Source organism: Hemicordylus capensis, chromosome 2 (assembly GCF_027244095.1).
Source record: "Hemicordylus capensis ecotype Gifberg chromosome 2, rHemCap1.1.pri, whole genome shotgun sequence".
Classification (NCBI taxonomy): Eukaryota; Metazoa; Chordata; class Lepidosauria; order Squamata; family Cordylidae; genus Hemicordylus; species Hemicordylus capensis.
The window spans coordinates 389,690,237-389,703,590 of NC_069658.1; the positions used below are offsets into that span (position 1 = coordinate 389,690,237).

General features: G+C 44.8%; 1 protein-coding gene across 10 annotated transcripts in view; it reads left to right on the forward strand.

The window, feature by feature from the left end:
* Positions 1-13,354, forward strand: part of TNRC6C (trinucleotide repeat containing adaptor 6C) — an 814,117-nt gene that overhangs the window by 646,937 nt on the left and 153,826 nt on the right. For 9 of the 10 annotated variants that reach the window (XM_053303814.1, XM_053303817.1, XM_053303815.1 and 6 more), the window contains 2 exons: positions 1,111-1,207; positions 10,917-10,938. In XM_053303814.1, the coding sequence (XP_053159789.1) occupies positions 1,111-1,207; positions 10,917-10,938 (119 nt within the window). Of the gene's footprint in view, positions 1-1,110; positions 1,208-10,916; positions 10,939-13,354 lie in introns of those variants that run through there. The other variant, XM_053303821.1, reaches the window with a different exon arrangement.

The following is a 13,354-nucleotide window of genomic DNA, read 5'->3' on the forward strand; positions in this document are numbered from 1 at the left end:
CACACATTCTTGAAAAGAAATGTTCATTCCCCCATCGTCCTCAGCATCAGTTGCTTATTTCTAGTTGTAATGAAGTGTTAGTGGTTTTTCACTCAACTGAAGTTTGCACTCCTTGCCCTGTTGGTGTCATGGCAATTAGATGTTGGCTGTGATTTTTTTTTTAATGCCTTTGGTGCTTAGGCTCTCCCCTAACTTATTTTGATATTTCTGGAGATTATATTGATTTTGTAATTTACTTTAGGTGTCTTACAATATGGTGAAATTCTAAATTTTGGCAGGTTGAGTTTAAAATTTTAACCATTTGATTTTACAACTATTTTGGTCTCTGGGCTTTCTTTTGAGATATTTCCAAAGTGTTCAATTAAAAAACTGCAAGTATTGTATCAAGCCAGAGGTTTCCTGTTCGAATCACTGCTGGTATGTTTCCGAGACTATGGGAAACCCCTATATCGGGCAGGGGTGATATAGGGAGATGCTGAAGGGCATCATCTCACACTGTGCGGGAGGAGGCAATGGTAAACCCCTCCTGTATTCTACCAAAGACAACCACAGGGCTCTGTGGTCGCCAGGAGTCAAAACTGACTCGATGTCACACTTTAGCTTTATAGTGTTTGTACAGCAAATGAAAACATATATTACATGTACAAAGTGCTTTTTTGTATGATTTCAATATTTTGATTCCTTTTTAAAGGGTTGTTAGTATTAAAATACCAATTCTGTGTATCAAGGATTTGTTTCTTTTAGTGCTCACTATAAGTGTAAGTAAAGTAAAGTGTGCTGTTGAGTCGATGTTGACTCCTGGCAACCACAGAGCCCTTTGGTTGTCTTTGGTAGAATACAGGAGGGGTTTACCATTGCCATCTCCCATGCAGTATGAGATGATGCCTTTCAGCATCTTCCTATATCGCTGCTGCCCGATATAGGTGTTTCCTATAGTCTGGGAACCATATCAGTGGGGATTTGAACTGGCAACCTCTGGCTTGCTAGTCAAGTCATTTCCATGTTGCGCCGTTAAGATATTGGCTTAAGTGGCTTAAGATATTGTGAAATACTTGTAGCTTTTTGTAAAACAGCTCTTTCTAAATTTCTAAAATTTCACTTTTTAAACAGGGAGAAAGAACAAACACAAGAAGAGAAACATTTGATGGAAGAAAAGAAAAAGAAAAAGCAGGAAGAAAAGAAAAAGAAGGAAGGTGCTCAGAAAAAGGTTTGTCTAAATGATTGCCTTTAATGATGTAATGTTGATATTTTGGGGCAATTCCACCAGTGTGCCCTGCTGGAATTATTTTGGTCTGCTGTTGTAAATAGTTCCATAGATTGAGCAGTGTTTTCAAAAGCTACGAAACAGTATGCATAAGTTTGGTTTTTGTTCTCCTTTCTTCTGAAAGGTGGCAAGATACTGTACAGTACTATCTACAGATCAGTAGATCTAAGAAGGTGCTTTTACTACAGTCTGGTTCAAGGTGTTTGTAGATTGCATTCACAAATTTCCATCTAGAACAATTCTGAGTGGAAATAATAATTTGGCAACATAAGGACCTGAAAACTGAGAACACATAATATTGGGAATATTTCATAGGATCTAGTGCACACTTGATATTACTAGTTCTTATATATTAGCAAATTTTCCTTTTCACCCAATAGAAGTTTCACAAGAAAAATATAGTAGACACAGATGTTTATCCATGTCAATAGAGAAATCCTCTGCCATCTTAGGACCTTTGCTTACATCATTTCCCATTTCTTCAGTACAGTATCTGTTCTGTTATATCTATATAAAGTGCTAAGGCAATGCGTGGCACGCACATGCATCACACTCTAGATGTGCCTGGAGAGCATGCTTGGCACGTTGGAGGTGCCTGGAGCACAGAGCCACATGGGTGTCGAGCCCAGTCAGATGAGGCGCTGCTGCTGGTCTGGGTGGGGGTGGTGCTGGAGCTCCAGTTGGGAGCCACTCCAGACCTGAGAGAAGGAGGAGCAGGAGTGGAAGAATCTGGAGCTCAGGTGAGGGTGGGGAGGTCTCTGGTGTGAGGGGGCTGTCGTGGGGGGTGGGGCGAGGAGAGCAATACTAGCGTGCAGATGCTCTGCGCCATTCAAGCTAGTTCAAAAGATTTTTACTACCCTGATCTGATGGCAGAAAATTATTATTTCCTCAAGAAAGTTCAGAAACATCGACCAGATCTCTAAGTGTGAATCACTATTGCTTCTTCATGGTTTCTTTATAGTCACACCACATCACTTGGTATCAGTTACTCCAGGGATGACCAAACTGCAGCCCTTCAGCTGTTGTTGGACTACAGCTCCCATCAACCCTGTCTGCTGGCCACTGTGGCTGGGGATGATGGAAGCTTTAGTCGTCCAACTGTTGAAAGGCTGCAGTTGGTCACCTCAGAAATATTCCTTTCCTAGTAGCACATCAGTGCCTTTAACAGAAACGACTCCAAAACATTCTAGAGACACTGGGCAACATGCAGACTAGTTAGCCATGACTAAGCACCATGGAAATCAGTGAGATAACTATGCTAGTTTGCTGGCTGATCCATTGCTGCTGCCATGGATCAGCCAACACCGCACATTCCTGGAAAAAATGCCAAGGAAAGCATGGTGCTGGTATGGGTATGGGTGGCAGCCAGAAAGTAAACAAGCAAGTGGGCTTACTAGAGGTGTGCACAAATGGTTTGACCACGAACTGGTCTGCCACAATCCGGGTCGGTTTGACAGTTTGGTTGTGAACTGGACTGGCCTTTAAGAAAGGCGAGCAGTCTGAGCTTGAACCAAATACAGCCCCAGTTCACAGTGGACCAGTGTGGTGATTCAAGGGGCTATGCTTGTAAAGGGGAATCCTGGCTTGAAAAGGCTTGGTGTGTGTGTGGGCGGCGGGGGGGGGGGGGAGGCAGCAACGAGAGAGGGCTCCTTTAAAAGGAGCTTACCAGTCTGCTGACAGAGGCTGCTCCTCGAAGCCCGCCGGCATAGGCCCTGTGCACAGTGCTCCCCCTAGCAGCCTGGAACTGGCCATTTGTGTGACCTCCATGCACGTGTAGAGGCCAGGACAATTCCAAAGATGCACCACCTCATGGATTGGCTGCTGGGGAGAGGACCGTGCACTGGGTCTGCACCAGGAGGGCTTCGAGGAGCTGTGGCGGCTGCTACCTCACATCTACTTTTAAAGGCCCCTGCTTGTCGCTGCCCCCCTCCCCGGCTGCCCTTTCAAACCAGGATTCCGCTTTGCTTGTAAGGGAAATCCTCTCCAGATTCCCCTTTACATGCATTGCTCCTCAATTCGCTGAAGCGGTTTGAGCTGCTTCGGTAGGATGGCCCAGACCAGCTGGTTGATTTGACTGAAACAGTTTGCAGACCTGCGGATTGGTCCTAATTTGGATCCAACTGCAAAAATTGGTCTGTGCACACCCCTAGCTGGTTCTAATGGGTCAATGAGTGTGCATAGCCAGAACAGCAGGGCAAGCATCGGAGCATGCCCCAGGAGGCGGAGGTGGGAAGGAAAAAGGGCAATGAGTCTTGGCCCATGGGGTGTGGCAGGAGCTGAGGAGCATAAATGGGTGGTGAGTTGGCTGTGGAGTTCCATGGCAGCCTGCCTCTCCTCCTGTTGTTGGCAAGGAGGGCTCTATGCTGGAGGGGATGGTGACCAGCAAGAGACATTGATTGCCATAGCTTTGGAGCAGAGAGGAGGAGGTTCTGGGCTGTGTGTTCCTTTCCCACTGGCATGTGGCCCATAGGGACCCTCGCAGTCTGGTTGCTTCTTGCCATGCTGTGCCGTCCAAACAGGGAAAAGAGCCCATTTACTTATATGGTGAAACAGAACAAGGAGGAGGGCACACCCAGGAGAACACAGAGAGGGGAGAGGGGAGGTAGAGAAGGTGGTGTGACAGTGAAGAAGAGGATGGGCTGTAGCAGTCGGCTCTGGCCCATGGAGATTGCTCTGAAGCTGTCCTTGAATCAGTTCTCTTGAGGTGCCACAGTTAAATTTCTAGAAACCCTGGATTTTTCAAGCCTTAGTTTAAGGGGCTATAGATAGTAGGCATAAATATCCTGAAGACATAAATATATTTCATTACTCAATCTAATTCCTTCATTGGCACTCTAAACTATTTGTATTGCTCAATTTGTGTAATTATTTAACTGCTTGTGTGATTAGTGCCAGGAGTTCTATATAAATACATTAAAATACCTTATTTCTAAATGCATCATTATGTGTGCTATCCACATTTTAAGGGTTAGTAGTGTTTGTCTTCTCCATGTACTTGAGTTTGTATACATAGGTATTCTATACTCTGTAATGTACATGCATGGTAATCTTTTCAGCATGTGTTCTCCTCATTCCTCAAGTGGCAGTGCTGCAATTTGCTTTGATAACAACATACCAGAGCCAACTTATCCTTACACATGTCTCTCTGAGTTATTTCTGCTCCTATATGCATTAAACCCCGTTTGGCTCTACAGTGATAGTATGATGAGTTCAAATCAAGAAGCTTCAAGAGGAAAATATCATTTAGAAACTATAATTGAACTTGACTGTGAAATGTACTGTGCTTCCATGGGTCAATTCACAATAATTTTTTCCATGTGTTCATAAGAATGTAATATATGTATGCATCAGACAAATGGAAATCTGTGTACTGTATGTATATATGCATGTGTACTAGAGAGCTGGGATTGCCATCCCATCAGCCTCCATTGCAGGTATATGTAGTACCAAATTTAAGTGTGTCACAGCATGATATGTGAAATGGCCCCAAGTGTTGGTCTCATGTTAACTTAAGGGAACAAGTGTAATTAGAAATCAAGTAATTGCCCTTTGGAGCTGGATTCTAATTCCTACTGTTGTTCCCAGTCTCAAGTTAGGATGGCTTCTGTGAAGATAACCAGTGGGAATGTACACTAATGGACTTAATGGTCTTAAACACCTTATTTGGAAGTATTTTCTGTGCATATCAGTGTAACTTCATTCCAAGTTATGTGTGTGGCATGTAGAGGTACAGACCTATATTCATGGTGTGGCATGGCTTCTGCCATCCTGTGTTTGCTTCTGCACAATTCTAGGACATGTCTGTACCTTCTCCCCACATGGTTAGGGTGGATCGCATGACTGCTCAAAACTTGGAAAAGAGATTAATGGAAATTCTGATGATTTTTCTATATAGTTGTGGCTTAAGTAGGAATGCTAGATTATTCAAAATGAAATCCAAACCGGCCTCCCTCCTCCTCTCATGCACTCTCCTCTTTATTCTAAGTACACTATAGTTTGGCATGCAAGTTTTGATGGGTGCTAGATGTTTTAACCATGTTACACCTTCACAGTTTTGGCTGTGAATAGCAATACAGTATTAAGAAGTTGATGGGTAGTGCTGGTGAAGAGAAGGCGGAGGTAATATTTTAAATTTAAGTTAGGAAACAATGAGCTGTTTCAGGTGTAGTCAGAATAGGAACACAGGAAACTGCCATATACTGAGTCAGACCATTGGTCTATCTAGCTCAGTATTGTCTTCACAAACAGGCAGCGGCTTCTCCAAGGTTGCAGGCAGGAATCTCTCTCAGCCCTATCTTGGAGAAGCCAGGGAGGGAACTTGATAAAATCCTGGTTTTGAACAACCAGAATAAATAACTTGTTGCACTTGAAGTGAGCAGTTCTGGCTTATTCTAGGAAGAGTTTTGAAATGAATCAGGATGTGAAGCTGGGATTATATAACATAAGAACAGCCCTGCTGGATAAGGCACAAGGCCGATCTTAGTCCAGCATCCTGTTTCATACAGTGGCCCACCAAATGCCTCTGGGAAGCCCACAGGCAAGAGGTATGTGCATGCCCTCTCTCCTGCTGTAGCTCCCCTCCAACTTGTATTGAGAGTCATCGTGCCTCTGAGGCTGGAGATGGCCCACAACCATCAGACTAGTAGCCATTGATAGAGCTGTCCTCCATGAATCTGTCTTAAGCCCCTTTTAAAGCCATCCAAGCTGGTGGCCATCCCCATATCCCATGGCAAACAATTCCATAGGTTAATTATGGACTGTGTGAAAAAGTACTACTTCTTGTCGGTCCTAAATTTCCCAACCTTCAGTTTCATGGGGCTACCCTTGGTTCTAGTGTTGTGAGAGAGGGAGAAGAATTTCTCTCTGTCCACCCTCCCCACTCCATGCATAATTTTATACACTTCAACCATGTCTCCCCTTAGTGGCCTCTTTTCCAAGGTAAAAAGCCCCAGATGCTGTAGCCTAGCTTCATAAGGTAGGTGCTCCAGGCCCCTGATCATTTTGGTTGCCCTCTTCTGCACCTTTTCCAGTTCTACAAGATCCTTCTTAAGATACGGTGACCAAAGCTGTACGCAGTACTCCAGATTTGTATACTTTGCAGCATAGATTTGCATAAGGGCATTATGCCACTTTCTCCACATCATGCATGATTTTATAGACCTCTATCATGCTTGCCTCATAAGAAAGGTGCTCTAGGCCCCTGATCATCTTGGTTGCCCGCTTCTGTACCTTCTCCAGTTCAACAATGTCCTTTTTAAGATGTGGTGACCAGAATTGTACACAGTACTCCAAGTGTGGTCACACCATAGTTTTGTATAAGGGCATTATAATATTAACCGTTTTATTTTCAGTCCCCTTCCTAATGATCCCTAGCATGGAATTGACCTTTTTCACAGTTGCCGCACATTGAGTTGACACTTTCAACGAGCTGTCCACCACGACCCCAAGATCCCTCTCCTGGTCAGTCACCGACAGCTCAGATTCCATCAGCATATATGTGAAGATGGTGTGTTTTGCCTCAATGTGCATCACTTTAGACTCGCTTACATTGGATTGCATTTGCCATTTTGTTGCCCACTCCCCTAGTTTGAAGAGATCTTTTTGGAGTACCTTACAATCAGTTGTGGATTTTACTACCCTAAATAGTTTAGTGTCCTCTGCAAATTTGGCCACTTCTCTGGTCAGCCCAGCTTCTAGATCATTTATGAACAAGTTAAAGAGAATTTGTCCCAGTACGATCCCCGGGGGACCCCACTTCCTACCTACCTCCATTGTGAAAGCTGTCCATTTATTCCTACGATCAGTTTCCTGCCCTTCAATTGGTTACTGATCCACACATGAACCTGTCCCCTTATTCCATGACTGCTAAATTTACTCAAGAGCCTTTGGTGGGGAACTGTATCAAAAGCTTTTTGGAAGTCCGGGTATACTATGTCAACTGGATCACCTTTATCCACATGTCTGTTGACACTCTCAAAGAACTACAAAAGGTTAGTGAGTCAAGACTTTCCCTTGCAGAAGCCATGCTGATTCGCCTTCAACAAGGCCTTTTCTTAACAAATATTCTTAACAATTTTGTCCTTATGCATGCTTTCTGTCAATCTACCCGGCACCGAAGTTAAGCTGGCCGGCCTATAATTTCCCGGATCCCCCCCGGATCCCTTTTTGACAATTGGAGTCACATGGGCTATTTTCCAGTCCTCTGGTACAGAGCCTGAATGTAGGGACAAGTTATATATTTTTGCTAGGAGATCAGCAATTTCACATTTGAGTTCCTTCAGAACTCTTGGATGGATGCCATCTGCTCCTCGCGATTTGTTAATTTTTAGTTTTTCAAGACAGTTTAGAACGTCTTCCCTTGTCACCTCAAATTGGCCCAGTTCCACCTTAGGTGGGGCAGAAGTGAAATGCTTGACTAACAAGCAGAAGGTTGCAGTTTTGAATCCTCGCTAGTACTATATCAGGCAGCAGCAATATAGGAATATGCTGAAAGGCATCATCTCCTACTGTGCAGGAGGAGGCAGTGGTAAACCCCTCCTGTATTATACCAAAGAAAACCACAGGGCATTTTGGGCGCCAGGAGTCGAAATGGACTTGACAGCACACTTTGCCTTTACCTCAGCTGCTAAACCTGAAAAGCTCAATTCTGGAGAGGGTATATGGGCAGAATCCTCCGCCGTGAAGACAGATGCAAAGAACTCATTCAGCTTCTCTGCAATATCCTTATCCTCTTTAATAATCTCTTTCACACCCTCATCATCTTAGGGTCCAACCACCTCCCTGGCAGGTTTTCTACTTCTGATATATTTAAAGAAGTTTTCGTTATTCCCCTTGACATGTCTAGCTATATGCTCCTCAAACTCTCTTTTTGCATCCCTTATTGTCTCCTTACATTTCTTTTGCTAGAGTTTATGTTCCTTTCTGTTCTCTTCATTCGGGCAGGACATCCATTGTCTGAAGGAAGTTTTCTTCCACGTTGGCATCCTCCTGAACTTGGTGGTACCTTTCCTTCTTCTTGGTATACATTCCAACTGTGCTTCTAGTACTGTGGTTTTAAATAAATTTCATGCTTTCTGGAGTGATTTGACCCTCTTGACTTTCCCTTTCAACTTTCTTCTTACCAGTCCCCTCATTTTTGAGAAGTTTCCTCTTCTGAAGTCCAACGCATCTATGTTGGACTTCCTTGACAATTCTCCACTTGCATATATGCTGAATTGGATCACACTGTGGTCACTGCTACCCAGTGGTTCTGCAACTGACATCTCGCACCAGGTCCTGGGCACCACTCCGGATTAAATCCAAAGTCACCATCTCTCTGGTTGGTTCCGCGACTAACTGTCCTAAGGCGCAGTCATTTAGTACGTCTAGAAATTTGGTGCCTTTGTCATTACTTGAATGTGAATTTACCCAGTCTATGTGTGGGCAGTTGGAAGTCACCCATTATTCCTGCCCTCTCTCTCTTTGACACCTCTCTTATTTGTTTCTCCAACTCCAGGTCACTCTCAGCGCTTTGATCCGGAGTGCGATAGCACGTCTCTAGTAACACATTTCCTTTCAGTCCTCATAACGTTACCCATAAATTATTCTGTGGAGGACTCCGGAATCTATCCCTTTTCTGATATACAGTGCCATTCCTCCCCCAATCCTACCCTCCCTGTCCCTTCTATAGAGTTTATATCCAGGAATAATTGTGTCCCACTGGTTCTCACCATTCCACCAGGTTTCTGTTACACCCGCTATGTCTATGTTTTCATTAGTAACCAAGTACTCCAGCTCACCCATCTTGGCTCGGAGGCTTCTGGCATTGGTATATAGACATCTGTACACTGGGTCCCTCACCTGGTGTTGACGTCTGCTTTCCCTCTTAACAACATTTGACCTATTTGCAAGCTGCCCTGTGTTTCCTTCTGCTCAACTCCTGGCTCTATTTTGTCCCCTTCTGGTTTATCCGAAAAATGTTCACCCTCACACTTTAGGGGAGACCGCAGATACCACCCAGTTCCTGCTGGCATTCCCCCCAGGCATCATTTTAAAAGCTGCTCTGCAACCTTCTTGATTTTAAGCGCCAACAGTCTGGTTCCATCTTCATTCAAGTAGAGCCCATCCCTTTTGTACAGGCTTCATTTCCCCCAAATTGGTTTGGCTGTAACAAGCAGTTCTGGCTACTGCTAAGGCAGAAGTGGAAGTAATATTTCCAACCCTCACAAGCAAGGGGGGGGGGGGGAGAAACACGTTTCCCCCAAGTGGATGTTGTTCAAAGCCAGTGGTTAATCCTGGCTCTGTGTGATACCTGAATTGGCCTTTTTATTTCAGTTAGAAATAACAAATACGTTCACTTAAATTACCAGTGTCCTGAGACCAGTGCCCTGATTGGATCTCGTTTTGAAACAATCTAGCATTCCTATATCTCTATTTCATATTGGATATGTGGTACCAACTCTTTGGATAGATTAGAAGGAGATATCAGAATCATTTGACTCTGATCCTGCCCACGCTGTAAGATCTTTTAGGCTTCTTTGTGTGTCCTGCCACCTTCTGAAGTTCAACTGGCAGGAACATCTGTGTGAGCTTTCTTGGCTCTCCTCTGCCCCCCTTTTAGCTCCCTGCCTTCTATTCTTCAGGTGGCACCTCTCCTGGAAATTTTAAAAAAGAATTTGAAGATGTTTTTATCTCAGCAGGCTCAATACCCTTGAGTTTTTGCTTTTGCGGCTTTCTTTTTAATGGTTTCTCACTTCTCTGTTTTTTTTAATGCTGCTGTTTGCTGATTTAATATACTTATATTTTTGTTGTATTCTTTTACTTTTTGTTAGCCGCCTTGAGTCTGTGGAGAAAGGAGTATACACTTTTGGAAAAAAAATGTCCTGTGCACTAGATATCTCACCACTGCCATAGTTTCAGGAGAAGTCTCATGATATTTCCAGGGTAAGGATCATGACTTGGTTCAGACGTCATGTCAAACCAACCATGGTTTTGTGCTGCATGAAGAAGCCTTGAGGAGCTGCAAAGCTTCCTCATGGCAGACAAGCTTCCCCAACTCTCCTTGTGTGCCATGATCCCTGCCTCTCCCCCCACCACCCCCCCCAAGGTTCTTGGCATACTGTAACTTGCAGTTCTGTTCGAGCCAGGCAAACTATGGTTTTCCTACAAATCAGGATTGCAAACTACATTCTTAATTTGTGAATCAAGTATTATTTGCCCAGTTCAGACAAAGTGGCAAACTATGGTTTACTGAGATGCAGGAATTAAAGGTAGGAATAACATCACATGAGAAGAGGAGGGAGCATACAAGCCTGAGGCTTGTTCACACAGTGCCAAATCATGGATTGGTCTGATTTACGTCTGATTTAATTCCACTTAAGTGTACATTACTTGCACCCAGAAGAAACAAAGTAAGCATCAGAACGTACTTCCAAGTGCTGTGCTGCCAGTGACAGGCTATGGAGAAAAAACAGCTCTCCTCCACTTTGCTAAAATGGCACTAGTCCCACAAGAGGGTTTAATCCATTAGACTATTTTGGTGTGGAGGTCGTTGCTCATTTTCAGCTTCTCCATGTTTTAGGTGTGGTTGATTGTGTCGGCTACAAGTTTCTTTCCATGATTATCCTCGGTAAAAGTCTTGCTGCTAACCACTTTTCTTGTTTTTGTTTTTCAGGCTGCTGAACAAAAAACCAAAGGTAATCTAATATATGATTCTATAGAAAATATTTAGTGCTTGCATTTATTTAAAATTGTTGTATTACTGAAAAACCTAAATGTTCTTTGGACCCAAACATGTTTAATGGTATTTGCTAGAGATGTGCACGTATCATTTTTTGTGATTAGATTCAACTTTGAATCTAATTGTTCCCCATGGATAGGTTCTAGGGACCAAAGTGGGTTTGGTGGTAGGGCATGATTGGTGCTACCTACCACCAACCCACAAAAGAAATGGACAAGTGGGCGATTTAAAAATATTTTTTTAAACCAGTATGGTGTAGTGGTTAGAGTGCTGGACCAGGACCGGGGAGACCCGAGTTCAAATCCCCATTCAGCCATGAGACTTGCTGGGTGACTCTGGGCCAGTAACTTCTCTCTCAGCCTAACCTACTTCACAGGGTTGTTGTGAGGAGAAACCTAAGTATGTAGTACACCGCTCTGGGCTCCTTGGAGGAAGAGCAGGATGTAAGATGAAATCATCATCAACATCACCATCACCATCATTTCCTCCCTTCCCCCGCCCAACACATAGGATCCTATGAGGGTTTAGGTTAGAAACAAATTTAAAATCACCCACTTGTCCATTTCTTTTGAGGGTTGGGTGATAAGTAGCATCCATCATGCTGTACCACCCAACCCACTTTGGTGTCCCATGGGGAACAATGGAATGATTCAAGTTCCGCATTTTTACCTATGGGCAAAACAAGCAGAATGCCCACATTTTGCAGTTCTGCCTTGAAAAACACTGTAGAACAGAAGCACAGGAGATCATACTCATTTTAATGTGTAAACCAGTGGGCCCAGGTGCAGAACATCTGCGCCTCTAGTTGGGCCCAGCTCCCCGCCCATGCCGGCATGCCCGGCTTTCTGGCTAACCGACCGGTTGCTCCCCGCCCCCCGCCGCTGTCCCCCCAGGCCAGGCTGTCTCGCCGCCACTTCCTCCATGCAGCCAGGCCAGGGCTCACTGCCACCTCACTCTGGTAGGTGAGCCAGGCCATCCCACTGCCGCCGACTGCCCACCTCTTCTGGCCAGTAGGGCTTCGCTCGCTGGCCCTCTGCCTCCTGGCTGCCGCCGTTATTTCTTTCCTCTTCAGTGCTGGAACTCTCGTGCGCTCTAGAGCACCTGCATGCTAGGACTTGATTGCGCCTCTCACCCCCTACCATAGCCCCCCTCACCTGAGCTACACTCCTGCTCCTCCTCCTCCAACCTGTAACTTCCATCCCCCTCACCCCTTTTGGTCGTGGCTGCAGAATTGCTGCTGCCTGTTGGCCAAGCTGTAGCCTCAGGGACCTCCCTACCCTCACTCGAGCCCTGATTCTGCTCCTCCCCACAGGAGCAGCAGCAGTAGTTGACCGGGCCATTCCTCGCTGCTGCCATCACCATGGCTGCTTATTCCCCTCAGACTGCTGACAGGCCTGGAACCGTTCCTTGCCTGCCTGCCTCTCTCTGACAATGGTCTCAGTAGCCCCAAACAGCAGCAGTGGTTGACTGGCCCTTCCTTGCTGCCAGTGCTGCCATGGCCGCTCATTTACCTCAGGCTGCTGACAGAACATCTTCCAACCAGTAACAGTTGCATTCCAACTTAATGACCTTAACCATCACAGGCTCCTCCTCCTTATCTGTGTATGGAATCTCCACTGCCCAATCACCATGGTGCTTCTGCTCTCACAGGCATTAATAACCTGGTCTGTCTACAGGAATTAGGAACATAGGAAGCTGCCATATACTGAGTCAGACCATTGGTCTATCTAGCTCAGTATTGTCTTCACAGACTGGCAGTGGCTTCTCCAAGGTTGCAGAAAGGACTCTCTCTCAGCCCTATCTTGGAGAACCCAGGGAGAGAACTTGAAACCTTCTGCTCTTCCCAGAGTGGCTTCATCCCCTGAGGGGAATATCTTACAGTGCTCACACTTCTAGTCTCCCATTCAGATGCAACCAGGGCAGACCTTGCTTAGCTAGGGGGACAAGTCATGCTTGCTACCACAAGACCAGCTCTCCTCTTAATTAATAATATAGATAGATAAATTCCATTGTGGCATTGGTTTTAACTGAGCTCATGTAACTTAAAACTCTCTGTTAAGGTATCACAGAGTCGCCTCATGTGCTCCATCTCCTATGCCTTTCACTATTTGAGATTATTCAGGCCTTGACAAAGTTCCTTTGGATTTAAGAACCAGTCCAGAAATTTAGGAGGCAGTCTCATTTTTCAGCCTTCAGAATTTCAGGTGTCTAGTTCAAACAAATATAACCTGCCCTCTCTCTTTCCCCTCCCTCCCTCCATTGTTTTTTGTGTATCCATTAGTTCATAGCTTTTCATTCATTCGTAGTTTAGTGTGTCTATTATAAACAATTACAACAATTTCCACATAAAGAGGATTGTCAAAGTAAATTAA